Genomic DNA, 15253 nt, shown 5'->3' with positions numbered 1-15253 from the left:
TCCCCTTTCTCTTCATTATACGACAGTATAGTACTGGGGACTGTGCAACCAATAGTGTTTGCACAGCTGTCTTTCACCAAAGCTCTCATTCTTGGGTGATTTGGATCTATATTTCATGACATAAATTCCACAGAGATGCTTTGAGAGTTGTGCCAATCTTAGTAGGGCTGTCAGAAATCACAGCACTTTTAGCTGTATGGCTTGGAATCTTGGAGGGAAAAATCTAGAAAGTCAAAAGCAGGGAGGCTATGAAGGCGATTGCCTTCTTTTTCTTCCTCTGACAGAAATCTATTCCATGGGGGGCATAGACCTGTATTTCAGTAGGAAGAGCACATGCTTTCCATGTAAAAGATCCCAGCATCTCTGGAGAGGGTGGGAATATTCCTGCCTGGAACCCTAAAAAGCAGCTGCCAGCCAGTGCTAGATGAACCAATGGCCTAGCTCAGTATAAGACATCTTACTATTTTGCCGTGTTCTTTCTATGATCCACCATGAGGGACCAAGTGACATAGAAATCTAACATTTTAAAAACATACCTTCACGTTGCCTGTAGAATATCACATAATTACTATGGGCACTACCAAACAAGTGTTTCTATTACACCATCAACAGTGGAATGTTGTGGGGTGTCCAGCTGAAGTTTTCTTCAATTTGTAACCACCTTGTGTATTCTCGCCCTCCTCTCTATCTTTTTTTCTTACTAGAAAACTATTTGTTAAAGAGTTATAGCTACACAGTGTTTTTTGATTAGTAGCATTAGGAACCCCCATCTTGAAGCACTTTTTATCTCTAAGGGAATTGCATTTTACTCTTGCTTTTTATTCTGTTCAACCTCTGTACAGGGAGGCAACCCTTTCTGGCTAATCATTCCTAATACCCAGACTTTCCAAGTGATGGCATATGTAGAAATGTCGTTCCTTTAAATGTTTCCTCCTTGTTGTAGGCTTTATCACACAATCCACAGCAAAGACATGTAAGCAGATCATTACTGTCTGCATCTAATCTGACTGAACTCAAGGATACAAGTCCTTCTTTGTATGTGGCAGGTAAGATACATGGTGATAGTAGGTGCCTGCTAACTGTAGAGAGAATGTGTTCTTGCTCAATCATACCACTTTGGCTAGCCAGTAACAGTATGTTGGATTTCGGAGACAAAACATAAATGACCTGTGCTTTAATATGTTTTCACTGGCAGTTTTTAATATGTCAATATTTTAACCTCTCTAGGTACGTACTCTTCCACTTCAGGTAGTTCAGAAGATGCAGCTTTTTTAACTACCCAAAACAATGACATTTTAAGCTCTGCAACCTTAAGTAATTCGCGAACACAGGTATGTTTTTTGTACAAGTATCTTTTATACAGATAGTGTGCCTAAAACACAGTTCTCAAATTAGCCTTTTGTTTAGAACAGTTTGTGTGTAGGGGGTGGATGGAGGTGTCCAGTGTTATATTCCGAAATTAAACAATCCGGATTTAAATATTTAACCCCTTTAAATGCGTAAGTGATTTCAAAATGCTGTTTAATGTCTTTACAGTTGAAAGAGAATCTTACCCATAAAAGGGCTCAGAGATCCAAGAACTCCTCTGAACAGGTAGCTTCTCCAACCATCTGTAGGAAGAAGAGTATAACTTCAAACAGTAGGAAAACATCTGCAGACAATACTCCTACTCTTATGGATGCTCAAAGAAAGGTTTGGTCTCTTAACAGTTTGTCTGTCCATTCTTCCCTACCTTTCTGTTTATCTGCATCAATAGTATTTCTACAGTTATGTAACCAGGTGTTATGACGCACTGCATTTCTATCAGCCAATGGTTCCCTTACTAATAGGGCCTGATGCAGGCCTAGCCACAGCAGAGTTCAGGAATGGCTTGGATGCTCATATGTCCCTCACCCTGCCTTTCCCTTTCTTTCCTCTCTTTTGGTATCTAGGGTATCTGTTTGCTCTTAAGCTCTTTGTAGACCTGCTTCAAGCCAGGGGTTCAAATGCCAGTTAAGACTGAAGCTCTGGCTAGTGTTAACCACAGCACAGCTGGTGTAAACCACATGCTTAAAATGTGGCTGAAGCAAACAGAGGAGTTGGACTGGGGAAAGGGATGGAACCTGGAGCTTGCAGCCCACTCCCTGTTTCTCAACCATACTCAAGTCCAAATCCTCAAGCATAAGTGAGCCTAAATGGTCAGTGGTAGCCACACTCCTTTTCCTTCCCAGAATTTGTGTTATGGCTGTTCAAGAACAGCAGAGAAAACATTAGTCTGATTCACTCATAACATAACCCACTGTTTATTGAACCATGGTTTGTTATCCTAACCACAGTCTGTCTGGTAGCTAGTCAAACTCTGACTTGTTTTATCAGTTTGTGGTTTGCTTGTTTCCCTCCTCCTTTTTCAGCTCCATCCCTGTATCCCAATGGCATGTACTTCAGTGTTGCAAAGGCACTGGGATGTTCATTGACTTTACCTTATATTGTTGTTGATGTTTTAAAGGTCTAGTTATTGAAAATGTTTGTTACTGAATAAAAATATCTGTAAAATATCTGTTTAAAAGAGAAGGGGAAATGCTAAGGAATAAATTATGGCTATTCAAAGCAAATGAAACAAAAATAAAAAACTGAAGGCAATCAAATTTGCATATTGTTGAGGTAACAGGCAGTTAGAGGGAAATGCTGCAGTTTTCTCTCTTTAGGATTCAGAGTGCTTAGAATATAAGTTCTCTCAAAAGACCTGCAGTCACAAATTGAACCTTTCAGAAATTGTCCAGATTTTAAAAGATGATAATTTGAATGAGCATAAAATATAAAATGACATTTTACAAATAAAAAAATCATTTCAAAGTGATTGTAAATAATACCTAGTTATAAATACATCGAGTTGTGAAAAAAATGCAAAAGAAGCCTTTAAGCATAACCCCAGTGGGATGCCCATAGCCCTCCAAACTCAGAAGATTAGGGGCAACCTATGGAGAGCAGAAGAAGTGTGGGGGTGAAGACTATCCCTGTAAAGCACATGGCTGAATTTGGCTGATTTCCAGAGTGCCCTGCTTTGCAGGAGGAGGAAAGAAGGTTTGAGTGGTCCATCTCCTCCCCTCCCTCAGAATGGCCACAAAGGCCCCTTCTCCAAGGTTGCAGTTGCAACCTTAGAGAAGCAGCCCGCCCGGTTCTTTTCATGCTAGGAATGCAAGGGGCAGAGGAGAGGGAGCCAAGCATTAATCCGAGTGATTTTCTAACATAGCTGGGAATACAAACAATCCTCTAGGCTTGACATACTCTCTGGTAGCCGTAGGATTGCACTGTGAACAATTGACATTATTAATGAACTGGACTGAATCAATGATTCCAAGTTTAAAATAGCCATACAAGCATCTTAATAAATTAGCAACTCACAATAAATTAAAGCGGGTGTATAAAAACAAGACTTCTAAACAGACTCAGAGAGTGATTTTTTTAACCTGACCACAGTTGTTCTGCTAGTCCTTATTAATTCATTGATCCTTTTTTTAAAAAAAGGATATCATGCCCTTTATGAAGACTTTTTACAAAGACACTAGAGCTGAAACATAACCAACAGAAAAATCAACAATTTAAAACCTGAAAACATATACAGATGGTAAATAAAAACAGCATAAAACAAAATTACTTCAGGGATTTAAAATGATTTAAAGGGCCCCAAGAAATAAAAACAGTTTTGTCTGGCACTAGAAAGATTTTTTTAAAAAGATGTTAGCCAAGTATCTCAGATTCCCTAGAGAGCATTTTAATGCTTTTTTCATTTTCATTTTCATTAGTAAATGTTAAATCAAAGAAAGCATATGTATCCTGCCTTCTTTGAGAATTTTATTGGGCTCATATGCCATTTTGCCATCATCTAGACCAGTGATGGTGAACCTATGGCACGTGTGCCCAAAGGGGCATGCAGAGCCCTCTCTGTCCGCACACGATCACCCCAGCAGCCACGCACATATTCAGAAAGATTAAGGGCGCCAGGCAACAACGTCACTCATTAGCTGAGACTCACCAGCTTTCACATGGCCAGTCAGTGAGCTGCCAGGGATTTTCTTGGACTGTGATTTTAGCAGAAGGTAGGACAGGTAGGAAATACACTCAGATGCCTTTTTCAGGGCCGGCCAAAAGCTGGTGGTCAGTGGAACTTTGCCCCCTTGTGCAGGTTTTATTGCAGTGTTGGCACTTTGCGATAAATAAGTGGGTTCTGAGTTGCAATTTGGGCACTCGGTCTCTAAAAGGTTCACCATCACTGATCTAGAGGCATTAAAATTACCAAAATTGGCTGAAATGCTTGCCCAGGCAACCAGACACATCGTTTTTCTATGCCAGTTTTTCCTATTTCCTATTTTGTTGTATCACTCTTAACTCTCCCTCCTCACCACCACTTGCTTCAGCGGGGTTAGTTCCAACAGCACAGAAGAGAACTTCCACTTGCTTCCTTCTTCCCACACTGCAAGCAGATGCTTGGATGCGCCCGAGGCCGAAAGGCCACAGAGGGGACCATTCTGCCAGCAGTTTCCATTCTCATGAGTAGACAGGCAGGATTGTGTGCTGTCCAGAGTGACCTTTCATGGGACTGGGCAATATTGCTGGAAAGGCTTTAAAAAAAGACAAACAAGGAAAAGCTCCAGTCTGCTTCTAGGATGAAATATTAGCCTTCTCCTCTCTGATGTGGATTTTGTAAGATGTCACTCTTCACAGAAAAGTCTGTGCAAATAAATTCATGTTTGGTTATTGATAGCTTTCCCCCCTCAAACCAATACTGTCCAGAAGAGCACCACTATATACTGAAAGCAAGGAGGATGGGGACGTGAAAGAGAAAATTGAGTATCCTGATGGAAAGGTAAGAAACTTTAGAGAGGTATAAAATAGAAAGAACTTTACCTGTATTTTACAAGCACTGGTATCACACTGAACTTTAATGGCATATGAAGGGAGATGTCCACTGTTTAACAAGTCCAGTTTTTATTAAAATAGTTTTCAAAGTGTATCAAAATTTGTCTTGCAATTTTATTGTATTGATATTCTCTTACTGTACCTGCATTATATTCATAGAATAGTAGAGTTGGAAGGGACCATGAAGGCCACTGGGTCCAACCCACAGCTGTTTCAGGACACCAACTTACACCATCCCACTCAGATGGCTGTCCAGTTTCTTTTGAATGTCTCTAGTGTGGGAGAGCCCACCACCTCTCTAAGCAGCTATTCTGTTGTTTTACTGTACCTGTTAGGTATTGATATGAACCATCCTTTGGCCTGGAATAGAAGTGAAATTAAGAATAAGAATAAAAAAAGAAAGATTTTGGAAAACTATGTATATGTTCTTCCCACTCTCCCCCACCGCTGGACTGCTGGATATGTAAAGCTAAGATATCTTAAAGGTTAAGAATGGATGGATAACAGGGTCACATGCTTCTCTTCCTTTTCTAACCCTAACCCTCTGCCACAAATTCATTGTTAGGTGTTACATTTGGCAATGGCATTAACCACATGTAACCCTGTTCAGGCTTTCCTCAATCAGGATATGAAATCAGGAATGAAACTGAACGGGAATCCCCAGAGTGAATATAGCTGGTGCTAGTGCAATGTTTAATTGTTGAGGGGAGTGTTATATGCTTATGTCTTTTGCTGTTTATATCTTTTCCACTTCAGATTTTCCCATCCCACTGTTGTGAGCTGGGTTTGCTCCCTTCGCACATGCAGAGCCACAGACCCTCCTTGCAAAACATTATTTATTGACCAAAGCACTTTCCAGATGCCCAACACCCAGAATTAATCTCTGGGCACGCATGGAACAGTTCGTTGAACACAATCTAGTATTTGTTTCCAGGAATTCTCCTTATGAGCATGTCTCGACTCCATCCCTTGAGAAAGGAGCCTTCTGAAAATGGGCACACCTCCTCTCTGCATGCCAATCCTGTAGTTGGGTCTCTCTTTTCTGCTGATGATGCCTCATAGGGTCAAGAGCCGTGCCCACCTTGTCTCTGCCTGAGAAACTCTCGTCCTAGTAACTGTACATCTTGGTTCTTCCCGGAGATTGCCTGCCTACCTGGGAACTCTGGCTTCAATAAACACCTCTGCTTCTCTCATGTCAATGTCTGGGATGACTCACTTTGCCAGGTCCTCTGCTCCACCTCTCCTCCTCCTGAATCTGATTCTTTTGGAGACTGGCCAGCAGCCCCAGCATGTGCACCCAAAGCAGCCCTCCTTCTCACGCCCAGCCCCCACCCCAGCTGTTTTTCCACCTTTAAGGCAGTATTGTTGTCCAGGCCAATATGCGTTTCGAGCCCCATAGAGGGAAAAGTAAGTGGAGTGTATGTGTGCATGTTTTGGATTATGGGAAGGGAAATGGCTACATTCTCATCACAAAATTACTTTAAGAATAATGTCCTCTGGGCTTTAAAATGTATATAATGTGTAGTTAGCTTTGGAACAATGCTAATTCAACATGCCTGACTCTTAAAAGTCACACGGGGAACTAAACTGCACTTGTAGTCAGGTTTAACTCAAGTTTGTGCTGAAGTGCCAGACAGTTGGTTTAACGTGGCGCCGGCCTCACTGGTAGGACGTGTCCCCCCGGAATGTGTTCCTTGTCTACTCATGGAGAGTTTTGGGATGATTTCCCGGGAGGTCTCTGAACGAAACAAAGCTAACTTCCTGTAGAGCTGCCATGAATGTGATGGGGTCACATCATAGGAAAATGGAACTGCTGTGGACATATGTCTTTGCCATATGGTAATTCATCGAAGTGCAGTTTGGAGCACTCCATGCAGAACTGCAGCTCCCCAGGGCAATGCAAATTGTGCTGACTTGTTGTGGGATAGAATGTGTAATGCAATTTGTGCTGGTCATGAATCTTAAATCAGCATAAATGATTGGCAGCAAGATGTTCTCCATATCCTGAAACCTTTTCAAGGAGCTGTGTGATGGCTGTTCACACATGCTCTGAAAAGTACTGCACAATTGTTATTTTAGGAACAGGACTCCCCATTTGTCTATATATAATCCCCAAATAGCCAAATATATAACTTCTATAGCCCCCAAATAGCCAAAGCTCTCTATGTGGTTTACAAACATTCCTAAACAGGTCCATGTTTCTTGAACCTTGTCCTTAAAAAAGACTGTCCCCCAAATTTCATGGGAAGAATGTATTTCATGGTGTCCTTTGAAAGAAAAGAAAAGAAAAAAGAAATTGAAAAGAATTTCATGATGTCCTTTGCTTACTAGCCTAGTTATGATACAACTGCATTTTTTCATGAGATACCTGTATTGCCTGTTTACAAGTAGAAACCTAGCAGTCATTTCAAATGGCGGTGATTCTGTGATTTTTGCACATGTGTGAATGTTCAGAGCGTAGGGCAACAACAAAGCAGGACAGGGCAGCAACCATGTGAGACAAGCAGAAAAGACTCTCCCTGATAACAGGTAGAACTGATGAGCCGTGTTGGAGTTCCCATAGTATGTGAGTTATGTATGAGCTTTAATAAATGTTCCTATATGGCACAGGCTAACCAGGGTTCTAGTGTTAGCTATACATTCCATTAGCTAGTCTGTTGTGACAATCTGTGTATGCCATTTAAGTTGACATTTTGCTGACTTCCCCTTGCCTCTGTTAAAAAGAAGTTGTATTCTTTACTAAAGTTCACTCATGCAAATGTTCAGCTGCATGTTCAGGTTCCTTGCCAACAAACTCTACATGAAACTGTTATTTAAGCTATCAATATCAGTTTCATAACAACGTGATCATTATGACAACTGAATGTTTCCCTTTAGAATTCTGCGAACTGTATCTGGTGATGTTGCTGATAATTCTTTATTTGCAATCCTTTGGGCAGAAGCCAGTGTGATACTTTCGCCTCCACTTATTCATTGTGCATAGATTGTGTTGCACAACTGGTGGGTCCCATGGGTTCTGTTCCATTGGCACAGCAGAGATTGAGCACTTCCCACAGGGAGCCCTGTGAGATTATGTTTATGATGATTATGATTATTATTCGATTTATATCCTGCCTTTTTCCTACAAAGGGCTCAAGGCAGCTTACATCATTCTCCTCCTCCATCTTATCCCCACAGCAACAACCCTGTGAGGTAGGTTGGGCTGAGAGTCTGTGACTGGCCCAAAGTCACCCAGTTGGCTCCATGACTGAGCGGGGACTAGAACCCAGATCGTCTGAGTCCCAGTCCCATGCTCTTAACCACTACACCACGCTGGCTCTCTCCATAAAGGAAGCCACAGCCTTGAACTCAGAGCTTAGCAGGGCTGTCATAGACAGGGCATTTTGGAGGGCTTCCAATTATAGGATTGTCATAAGTCAGAAACAGCCTGATGGCTTGTAACAACAGCAACACAGAAAGCCCTAAATTCAGTGGAAACACTCACCTCAATTGGCACAGGTCATCAGAGCATCTATATGGCAGCTTTGCTGTCCTGCCCTACCCTAGAAATGAGCATTTTCACTCTTTTCTGGTTGCTCCCTGGAAGTACTAAATCTGCAAACGACGGCACTGCTTGCAAATGAGACTTGACAGAGTGTGAGAGATTGGCAGAATTGATTGCTATTAAACTGATGTAAGTTAATTTGGATGTATAATTTGATTTTTGAGTAGAGATGCTTCTGTTTCATTCATTTTGGGTTGAGCACAAGACTTTCCTCTAGTGCAGACATGACCCTCTAGAGTTAATCTTGTGAAACATACTGAAATTGGTGTGCTGTATTTAAGCTATTTAAATTCTGGTCTTATAACTTGGCATATTACATCTGTCTGCAGGAGACTAGAGGATGCGGTGTCAATATACTATGATGAATTGTAGTGATACATGAAGATAACTGTCCAGTGCTCCCTTCCCAATTTCCTGGTCTTTACATATCTGGTCTTTGTCTTAAAGGTGAAACAGCTGTTCACTGATGGACGCAGAATTATTACCTATCCCAATGGGACAAAAATGGAGATTAGTACTGACAGAAAGACAACAGTTATTACTTTTTACAATGGAGATGTTAAGAAGATCTTGCCAGATCAGAGAGTGGTGTGTGTATTTATTTGCTTCTCTTTGCTTTAGAGTATGACTTTTATGGAGAATTACGTGATTTGAGTTTTGAGTAGTGTATTGAGCTAAATGGAGCCTTAACTGAGCTAAACTGTCTTTTCTGTATTAACAAGGCTTCCACGTAGCATAGGCTGTTTGCCAGAGGCTCCCCAGTGTGCCCAGCAGACTATCAGGCATACCATGTGTCCTTGACCACTCCCTCCCCCATCCTCCCCCACAATTCTTCTTTGGGTATTCCAGGGGGCCCTGAGGGAGAGCAGGCGTCCCCTTGCTCCCCGTGGTGGCTGTGGCAGGGAGCAGCAGGACGGGAGCAGAGATCCATTCAGCTGACTGGAAGCTTTCCAGAGCTGGGATCAGTTTGGCTGACTTGGAAGTGGGCCAGTTGGCAAGTTGGCCAGCTCAGCGTCTGTGCCACTGCTGCATGGTCGTGCTTTGGTGATGCAGGACGGCAGAGCTGGGGCCATTGCCCCTGAGCGGTGTGGTCTGCCATTGGGTTGAGGAGCTTGGCTGGGCAGCAGGCAGTGGAGGACCAGGGACTGCAGTGCCCACTGCCATGCCAAACTCCAGAAGGGGCTCAGCTCGGTGGCAAAGGAGTGGAGAGATCTTCACTTGGGGAAGTGGAAACCTCCACTGTGCCTCTGAGCCAGGCATGGTGTCTTTTCTCTGCTTGTGCTGCTGGCCCGAAAGAGGTGGCAGGGGCAGCAGCAAAGTGATGATTGCTTGCACCAGTACTGGCATCCCAGGATGGCTGTGGGTGGTAGCAAGGAACAGGGGAAGCCTCTGACAACCACCCCGAGTCCTGCTTGGACAGCGTGGGAGCAGCTGTCAATGGCATGAGCCACTGGGCAGGAGCAGCAGGAGAATTTTCCTGCTCTTGCCAAGCTGCTTGTTAGTTCTGGTGGTTTGCCCATGAAGGGTCATGTCATCTGGGTTCAGATGGCAACAAGGATGCATCATAGGCTCAACCTCAACAAGTCATGGGTAATCAGGTTGACTTATAACCCAAACTGCAGCCACCTGGACAAAGCCATCATGATTTTGCACAAGATTCCATGCCACTGAGGCATATAAGAAAAGGCATGTCATGAATATCTCCTCGTTAATATCTCCTTTTCAGAATCAGGCTCAGTATTATTTCAGCTTGTTTTCTGCACAGACCTCTGTAGTCAGCATTTGCCGCTATCCCTGCTAACCTAATGAAGTTTTAAATACATAAATGTTTATGTGCTTTAAATAATTAAAAAGTAGACAATTCATGTGAAATGGAGAAAGGGCAATACTGAAGATGAAATCATCACTGGATATTGAAGTATGCTTGTCATTTCTGTTGCCGAGACAAAAGGAAGCTGCACTTACCCTGCAGATGGGGAAAAATCTCAGCCCTTTCTGATTCTTTGGAGTTGTGTCTCATACACACCAGCAGTTCAAACATTTTCAAGCCTGTGCTTGTAGCACTAAGACTAAAGAGTTACACACTCCCATCCTCCCACCCTTTCTCTTCCATGTGTGCTTGTGTGTACACAGAACACACACATTTTTCTCTCCCTATTCACTGCAGATCATACAACTGAAAGAAATTAGTACAGTCATCAGTCAGCGCTTCACCTTTGCAGCTAGTTTTCACAGATGTCCTAAATAAAAAGAAGTGCCCCACAACTGGTTGAATGGGAGAAAACATGGTAAATAAAACTTCATTGTTCTTCTTACAGATTTATTATTATGCAGATGCCCAGACAACCAGAACTATCCACCCGGATGGCTTGGAGGTGCTGCAGTTTCCTAATAACCAGATAGGTATGTGATGTTACCATGAAGTTGCAGGCATATCTCATTGGTATATGTAGCCTTTTGGTAAAAAATACATTTTCAAACTGCCTTTTCCCTCTGTGAAGAAAATCCATGTATATATCAATGGTGGAAATGTTATTATATGAATTCATAAATCTTAAATGGAGGAGTTTATATATTTGCCTCCTACTGAGAGTATGTCTTTACATGTTGCTCACCAAGGTAAGTCATGCAGACCTGTGTTGAAATCCCCACTCACAGTAACTTGCATAATCCTTCGCCTACATAATCTTTCTCTTCTCTATTTTACCCCATGAGGTAGGCTAGGCTGAGGGAGCTTCATGCCCAAGTGGGGACCTGTACTCGGATCTTCTGAGTCCTAGGCCAACACTGTAATGTGCTGTGCCACACTGGCACTCAGATGATATATCTGCCATCAGCATATGGTGATTTTCCCACCCCTGCTCTATTACAGTAATTGTAGATACCAGAGATGTGTAGAAAATCCCTGGGCCATTTTTGTATAGAAGTGAATTTCTTTGTTTCTAATATGTTAACTTATAAGAAGTGTCCTTTATAGGGGGAAAAATCATTGGAATTACATCAAAATTAACTTGTATTTCTTCTTGACTGTATGCTACACCTTTTTTAAAAGAAAGAAATAATGTTTGTTATTGTTCATGTATCATCAGCTACATTCTGCTTAGAAAGCACTTACCTAAAATGCAGGCCCTAAATCAGGGAGGAGAAGTGCTTAGCACATCTAAAGTTATTTCAAACATGCTGGTTGGACTTCTGTAACACGCGTTACGTGGGGCTGCCCTTGAAGACTGTCCAGATACTTCAGATGGTTCAAAATAGAGCTGCCAGGATGCTGTCGGGGACTGGCCATTATTCTCATAAAACCCCAGTCCTCTATCAGCTCCATTGGCTTCCCATCGAAGTCCGGGCTCAATTCAAGGTGCTGGTTATTACCTATAAAGCCCTAAATGGCTTGCAACCAGGATACCTTAAGGAACGCCTTTTTCCCTATTTGCCCTCCTGCCCCGTGAGATGGGCAACAGAAGCCCTCCTCCGGGAACCCTCTGTGAAAGATATTAGGAGACAGAGTACCCAGAGGAGGGCCTTCTCTGCAGTGGCGCCCCGACTATGGAATGTGCTCCTCAGAGAGGTCTGCCTGGCGCCGTCATTATTTGTTTTTCGGCGCCAGGTTAAGACCTTTTTATTTAATCAATATTTTCAATTCAATAATACTGAATTTTGCTATTGTATTTGCAGCCAGAGTGGGTCGTCAGTTTATTTATGCTGTTAGCCATCCAGAGACGTTAGTAATTGGACGGCATACAAATTTCATAAATAAATAAATGCCCAAAGTCGTATATAGTACATGTACATCCTATGCACATTTGTGGAAGTAGCATGCTCGTAGGTGATCAGACATTAATGTTTTATACAGCATACACACTGAGACTCCATTACCAGCCATGTTTCTAAGGAGATTTTTATGATGTTGTTTTTTACAGAAAAGTACCATCCTGATGGTACTGAGGAAATAGTGTTTCCAGACCAGACAGTGAAACGCCGCTATGACGGAGGCCTTGAGGAAACTGTTTTCCCAGATGGCACTGTTGTGAAAGTAGAAAAGTAGGTAATAAAAGGGCTATGACTCAAGCAGTGGATAAGGGGAACCATTTGATAGAAGGGGTATTTTAGCTTACCTGCTGATGGAGTGGGAAAATCTGTCAGAACGCGTGTGATGAGGATAATCCCATTTATTGAGTACAATATGAAGTTGTACTAAAGGGAGTCTTAAGGTACTTTTAATCAAGCAGCTAACAAAAGCTTTAGTAACATACAAATGGGTTCTGCTACGAAAATATTTCATCCTTAGCACTGTTCCAGCCAGCCAGCCAGCCACGTCCTCCTTCACTATACTCCATTGCATTCCACCTCCCATCTGTTTCCTGCTACAGAAGTAAGTGAGCATTCTGTGGTCATGGAGCATCCTCAGTCCTCACTGGGCTGTTTCTTCACCTTGGAGTTCCATATAAAGATTTGTTTTGTACTTCTTCTGCAACCTTGGGGTTCCCTTGGATCCATTTCTACCCACTTCTAGTGTAGGTGTAGAGGTGCCGCTTTAACCATATAAATATACGTGAACACTGAAAATAGAGAGGGATGTGAATATGACTTACAATAGGACACAAACTAGTACGTTTCTGGATTGGACCATGAAGCACAGTGCCAACCCCAAGTGCTCAATTGTGTGGTACAAGAGTTTGTGTGCCCCACCCCCTATGTTAGTTCCTAATTCCGAGGAACAATCGATATTCTACTGGCATGGCATATTTGACCTCAGAATTTGCATTGCAATGAGCTGTAAATTAATTTTGACCCTGTAATGAATCAGATGACCTGCTTTGCTTGCCAGGAGCCAATAAAGTCAAGCAGTCATCAGCACTGGCCCTCATTAAAACAAAATAGGTGAATCCCTACTTCATAGTATAAATTGCCCTAGTCCCATAGGCTGGCTGAGCATATGCATTATGGTGCTGCATAGGTCCCCAAATATCCATATTTCCCCCCTGGCTAAAACAAAACACTTGTCTGGATGGGCACCTGAGCTTCCTTAGTGGAGTTGCTGCTAGGTGTAAAGTGATCCTTGCTAGGATCCCCTTTGGTATGAGCAAGGCTGCTGTGGACATACCCGATTTCCCCAAAAATAAGACTGGGTCTTATATTAATTTTTGCTCCAAAAGACGCACTAGGGCTTATTTTCAGGTGATGTCTTATTTTTTCATGTACAATAATCTACATTTATTCATTTACTCATGTACAAAAATCTACATTTATTCAAATACAGTCATGTCATCATTTTCTGGAAAATCATCATAACTATCCGAATTGTGCTGCAACTGACATACTAAATAGGTCCGTCTGGCTGATGATCTTAAGTGGGGCTTATTTTGAGGGTAGGGCTTATATTACGCACATCCTGAAAAATCATGCTAGGGCTTATTTTCTGGTTAGGTCTTATTTTTGGGGAAACAGGGTAGGTACTTTGAAGTGTAATGTTTAATTTTTTTGTTCACAGGAATGGAGTTAAAACCATCCAGTTCCGCAATGGGCAGACAGAGATTCACACTGCACTGTCCACGAGAAGAGAGTACCCAGATGGTACTGTCAAGACTGTCTATGCTAACAGAGGACAGGAAACCAATTATTCTTCTGGGAGGGTTCGAATTAAGGATGAGAAGGGGACCCCCATGCCTGACAAGAAGTGATTCATTCCTCTAGGTGGTGTTCTTAGAGTCATGCTCTGTTATATTATATTTCATTTTTGTACCATATTTTAGCCAGAAACAGTCTCCAAACTGGCTCAAGCAAATTTTTTAAAAAGTGCAAAATTGAAACAATATGGTAAAATACAATCTAGAGCAACTGATCTTGAGATAGCGCTGCATCAATAACATCTTTTTAAAAGGCAGAGAAATATACAACATGGAGGTTAAAACCAATAAGCTCTGCCATAGAATAAAGGACAGCTAAAAATGATGACCATTACCATCTGTTGAGAGGGAAAGTAAAGGAATATGCACCTCCTGGAGTTCTAAAACTGAGGAGCCGCTGCAGAGAATGACTGATGGTACAATGACAGGATGCCAGGCAGGGCCCCCTCTGTCTCATGAGTCTTCTGTGGGGGTAGAATGTCCTTCAGATACCTTGGATCCAAGCCATTAAGCAGTATAAGTAAAAAAACCAGCAGTTTGAATTGGGTTTGGAGACAAACCAAGGAACCACTGTCACTCTAAAAAGAGTCAGTGCGATATAGTGGTTAGACTGTGGGAGACCTGGGTTTTGACCTCACTCAGCTGTGAAGCTCACTGGGTGTCTTTGGACTAATCACTGACCCTGAACCAAGCTTATCTCACAAATTGGTGTGAGGATAATATAGAGAAGAGGAGAACCTTATTACATGTCTTGAGTCCCTTGTAGGAAAAAGGTGGGATAGAAATGTAATATGGGTAACATCTTCCATATAGCTATCTCTAGATCCTAGCCAGGTATTCCAGTTGTAGTTCCCTACACTTTTCGAAGTCAGCCTCACATAGATGCTGTTGGGATAGATTGGCCTTTCCCAAACTGGTTCTTTCCAAATGTTTTGTTCTACAAATCCACAAATTATTGACCATTTGTGATACCACTGGAGGCTGATGGAAAGTCAAGTCTAAAACATCTGGAGGGCACCAGGTTGGGGAAGCCTCAGTGGACTGTGGCAATGGTGAGATCTGCATTCTCTAGGAAAGGTAGCATTTGGTGCACCTAAAGATGTACGTATAAAAGTGCTCTAGGTCTCAACTGCTATATGACTATTCAGAAACAAATCTACATCCAGACATTTAGTTAATCCTTAGA

At 42.3% G+C, this 15253-nt stretch overlaps 1 protein-coding gene across 2 annotated transcripts; it reads left to right on the top strand.

The window, feature by feature from the left end:
- Positions 1-1022: 1022 nt before the first annotated feature.
- Positions 1023-14133, top strand: LOC123032619 (centromere protein J-like). Of its 2 annotated transcripts, XM_044448671.1 has the most exons (8): positions 1023-1046; positions 1228-1331; positions 1537-1692; positions 4742-4843; positions 8888-9028; positions 10759-10843; positions 12361-12481; positions 13932-14133. In XM_044448671.1, the coding sequence occupies exons 3-8, from the start codon at positions 1675-1677 to the stop codon at positions 14119-14121; spliced, it is 657 nt and encodes a 218-aa protein (XP_044304606.1). In that variant the 5' UTR covers positions 1023-1046; positions 1228-1331; positions 1537-1674; the 3' UTR covers positions 14122-14133. The 2 variants fall into 2 exon arrangements, with proteins under 2 accessions (XP_044304606.1, XP_044304597.1); XM_044448662.1 differs by lacking the exons at positions 1023-1046; positions 1228-1331 and having other exon boundaries at positions 1449-1692.
- The last annotated feature ends 1120 nt before the right edge of the window (positions 14134-15253 follow it).

Source organism: Varanus komodoensis, unplaced genomic scaffold (genome assembly GCF_004798865.1).
Source record: "Varanus komodoensis strain SLA01 unplaced genomic scaffold, ASM479886v1 scaffold1, whole genome shotgun sequence".
Lineage (NCBI taxonomy): Eukaryota > Metazoa > Chordata > Lepidosauria > Squamata > Varanidae > Varanus > Varanus komodoensis.
This window is presented reverse-complemented; position numbering and strand designations above follow the sequence as displayed.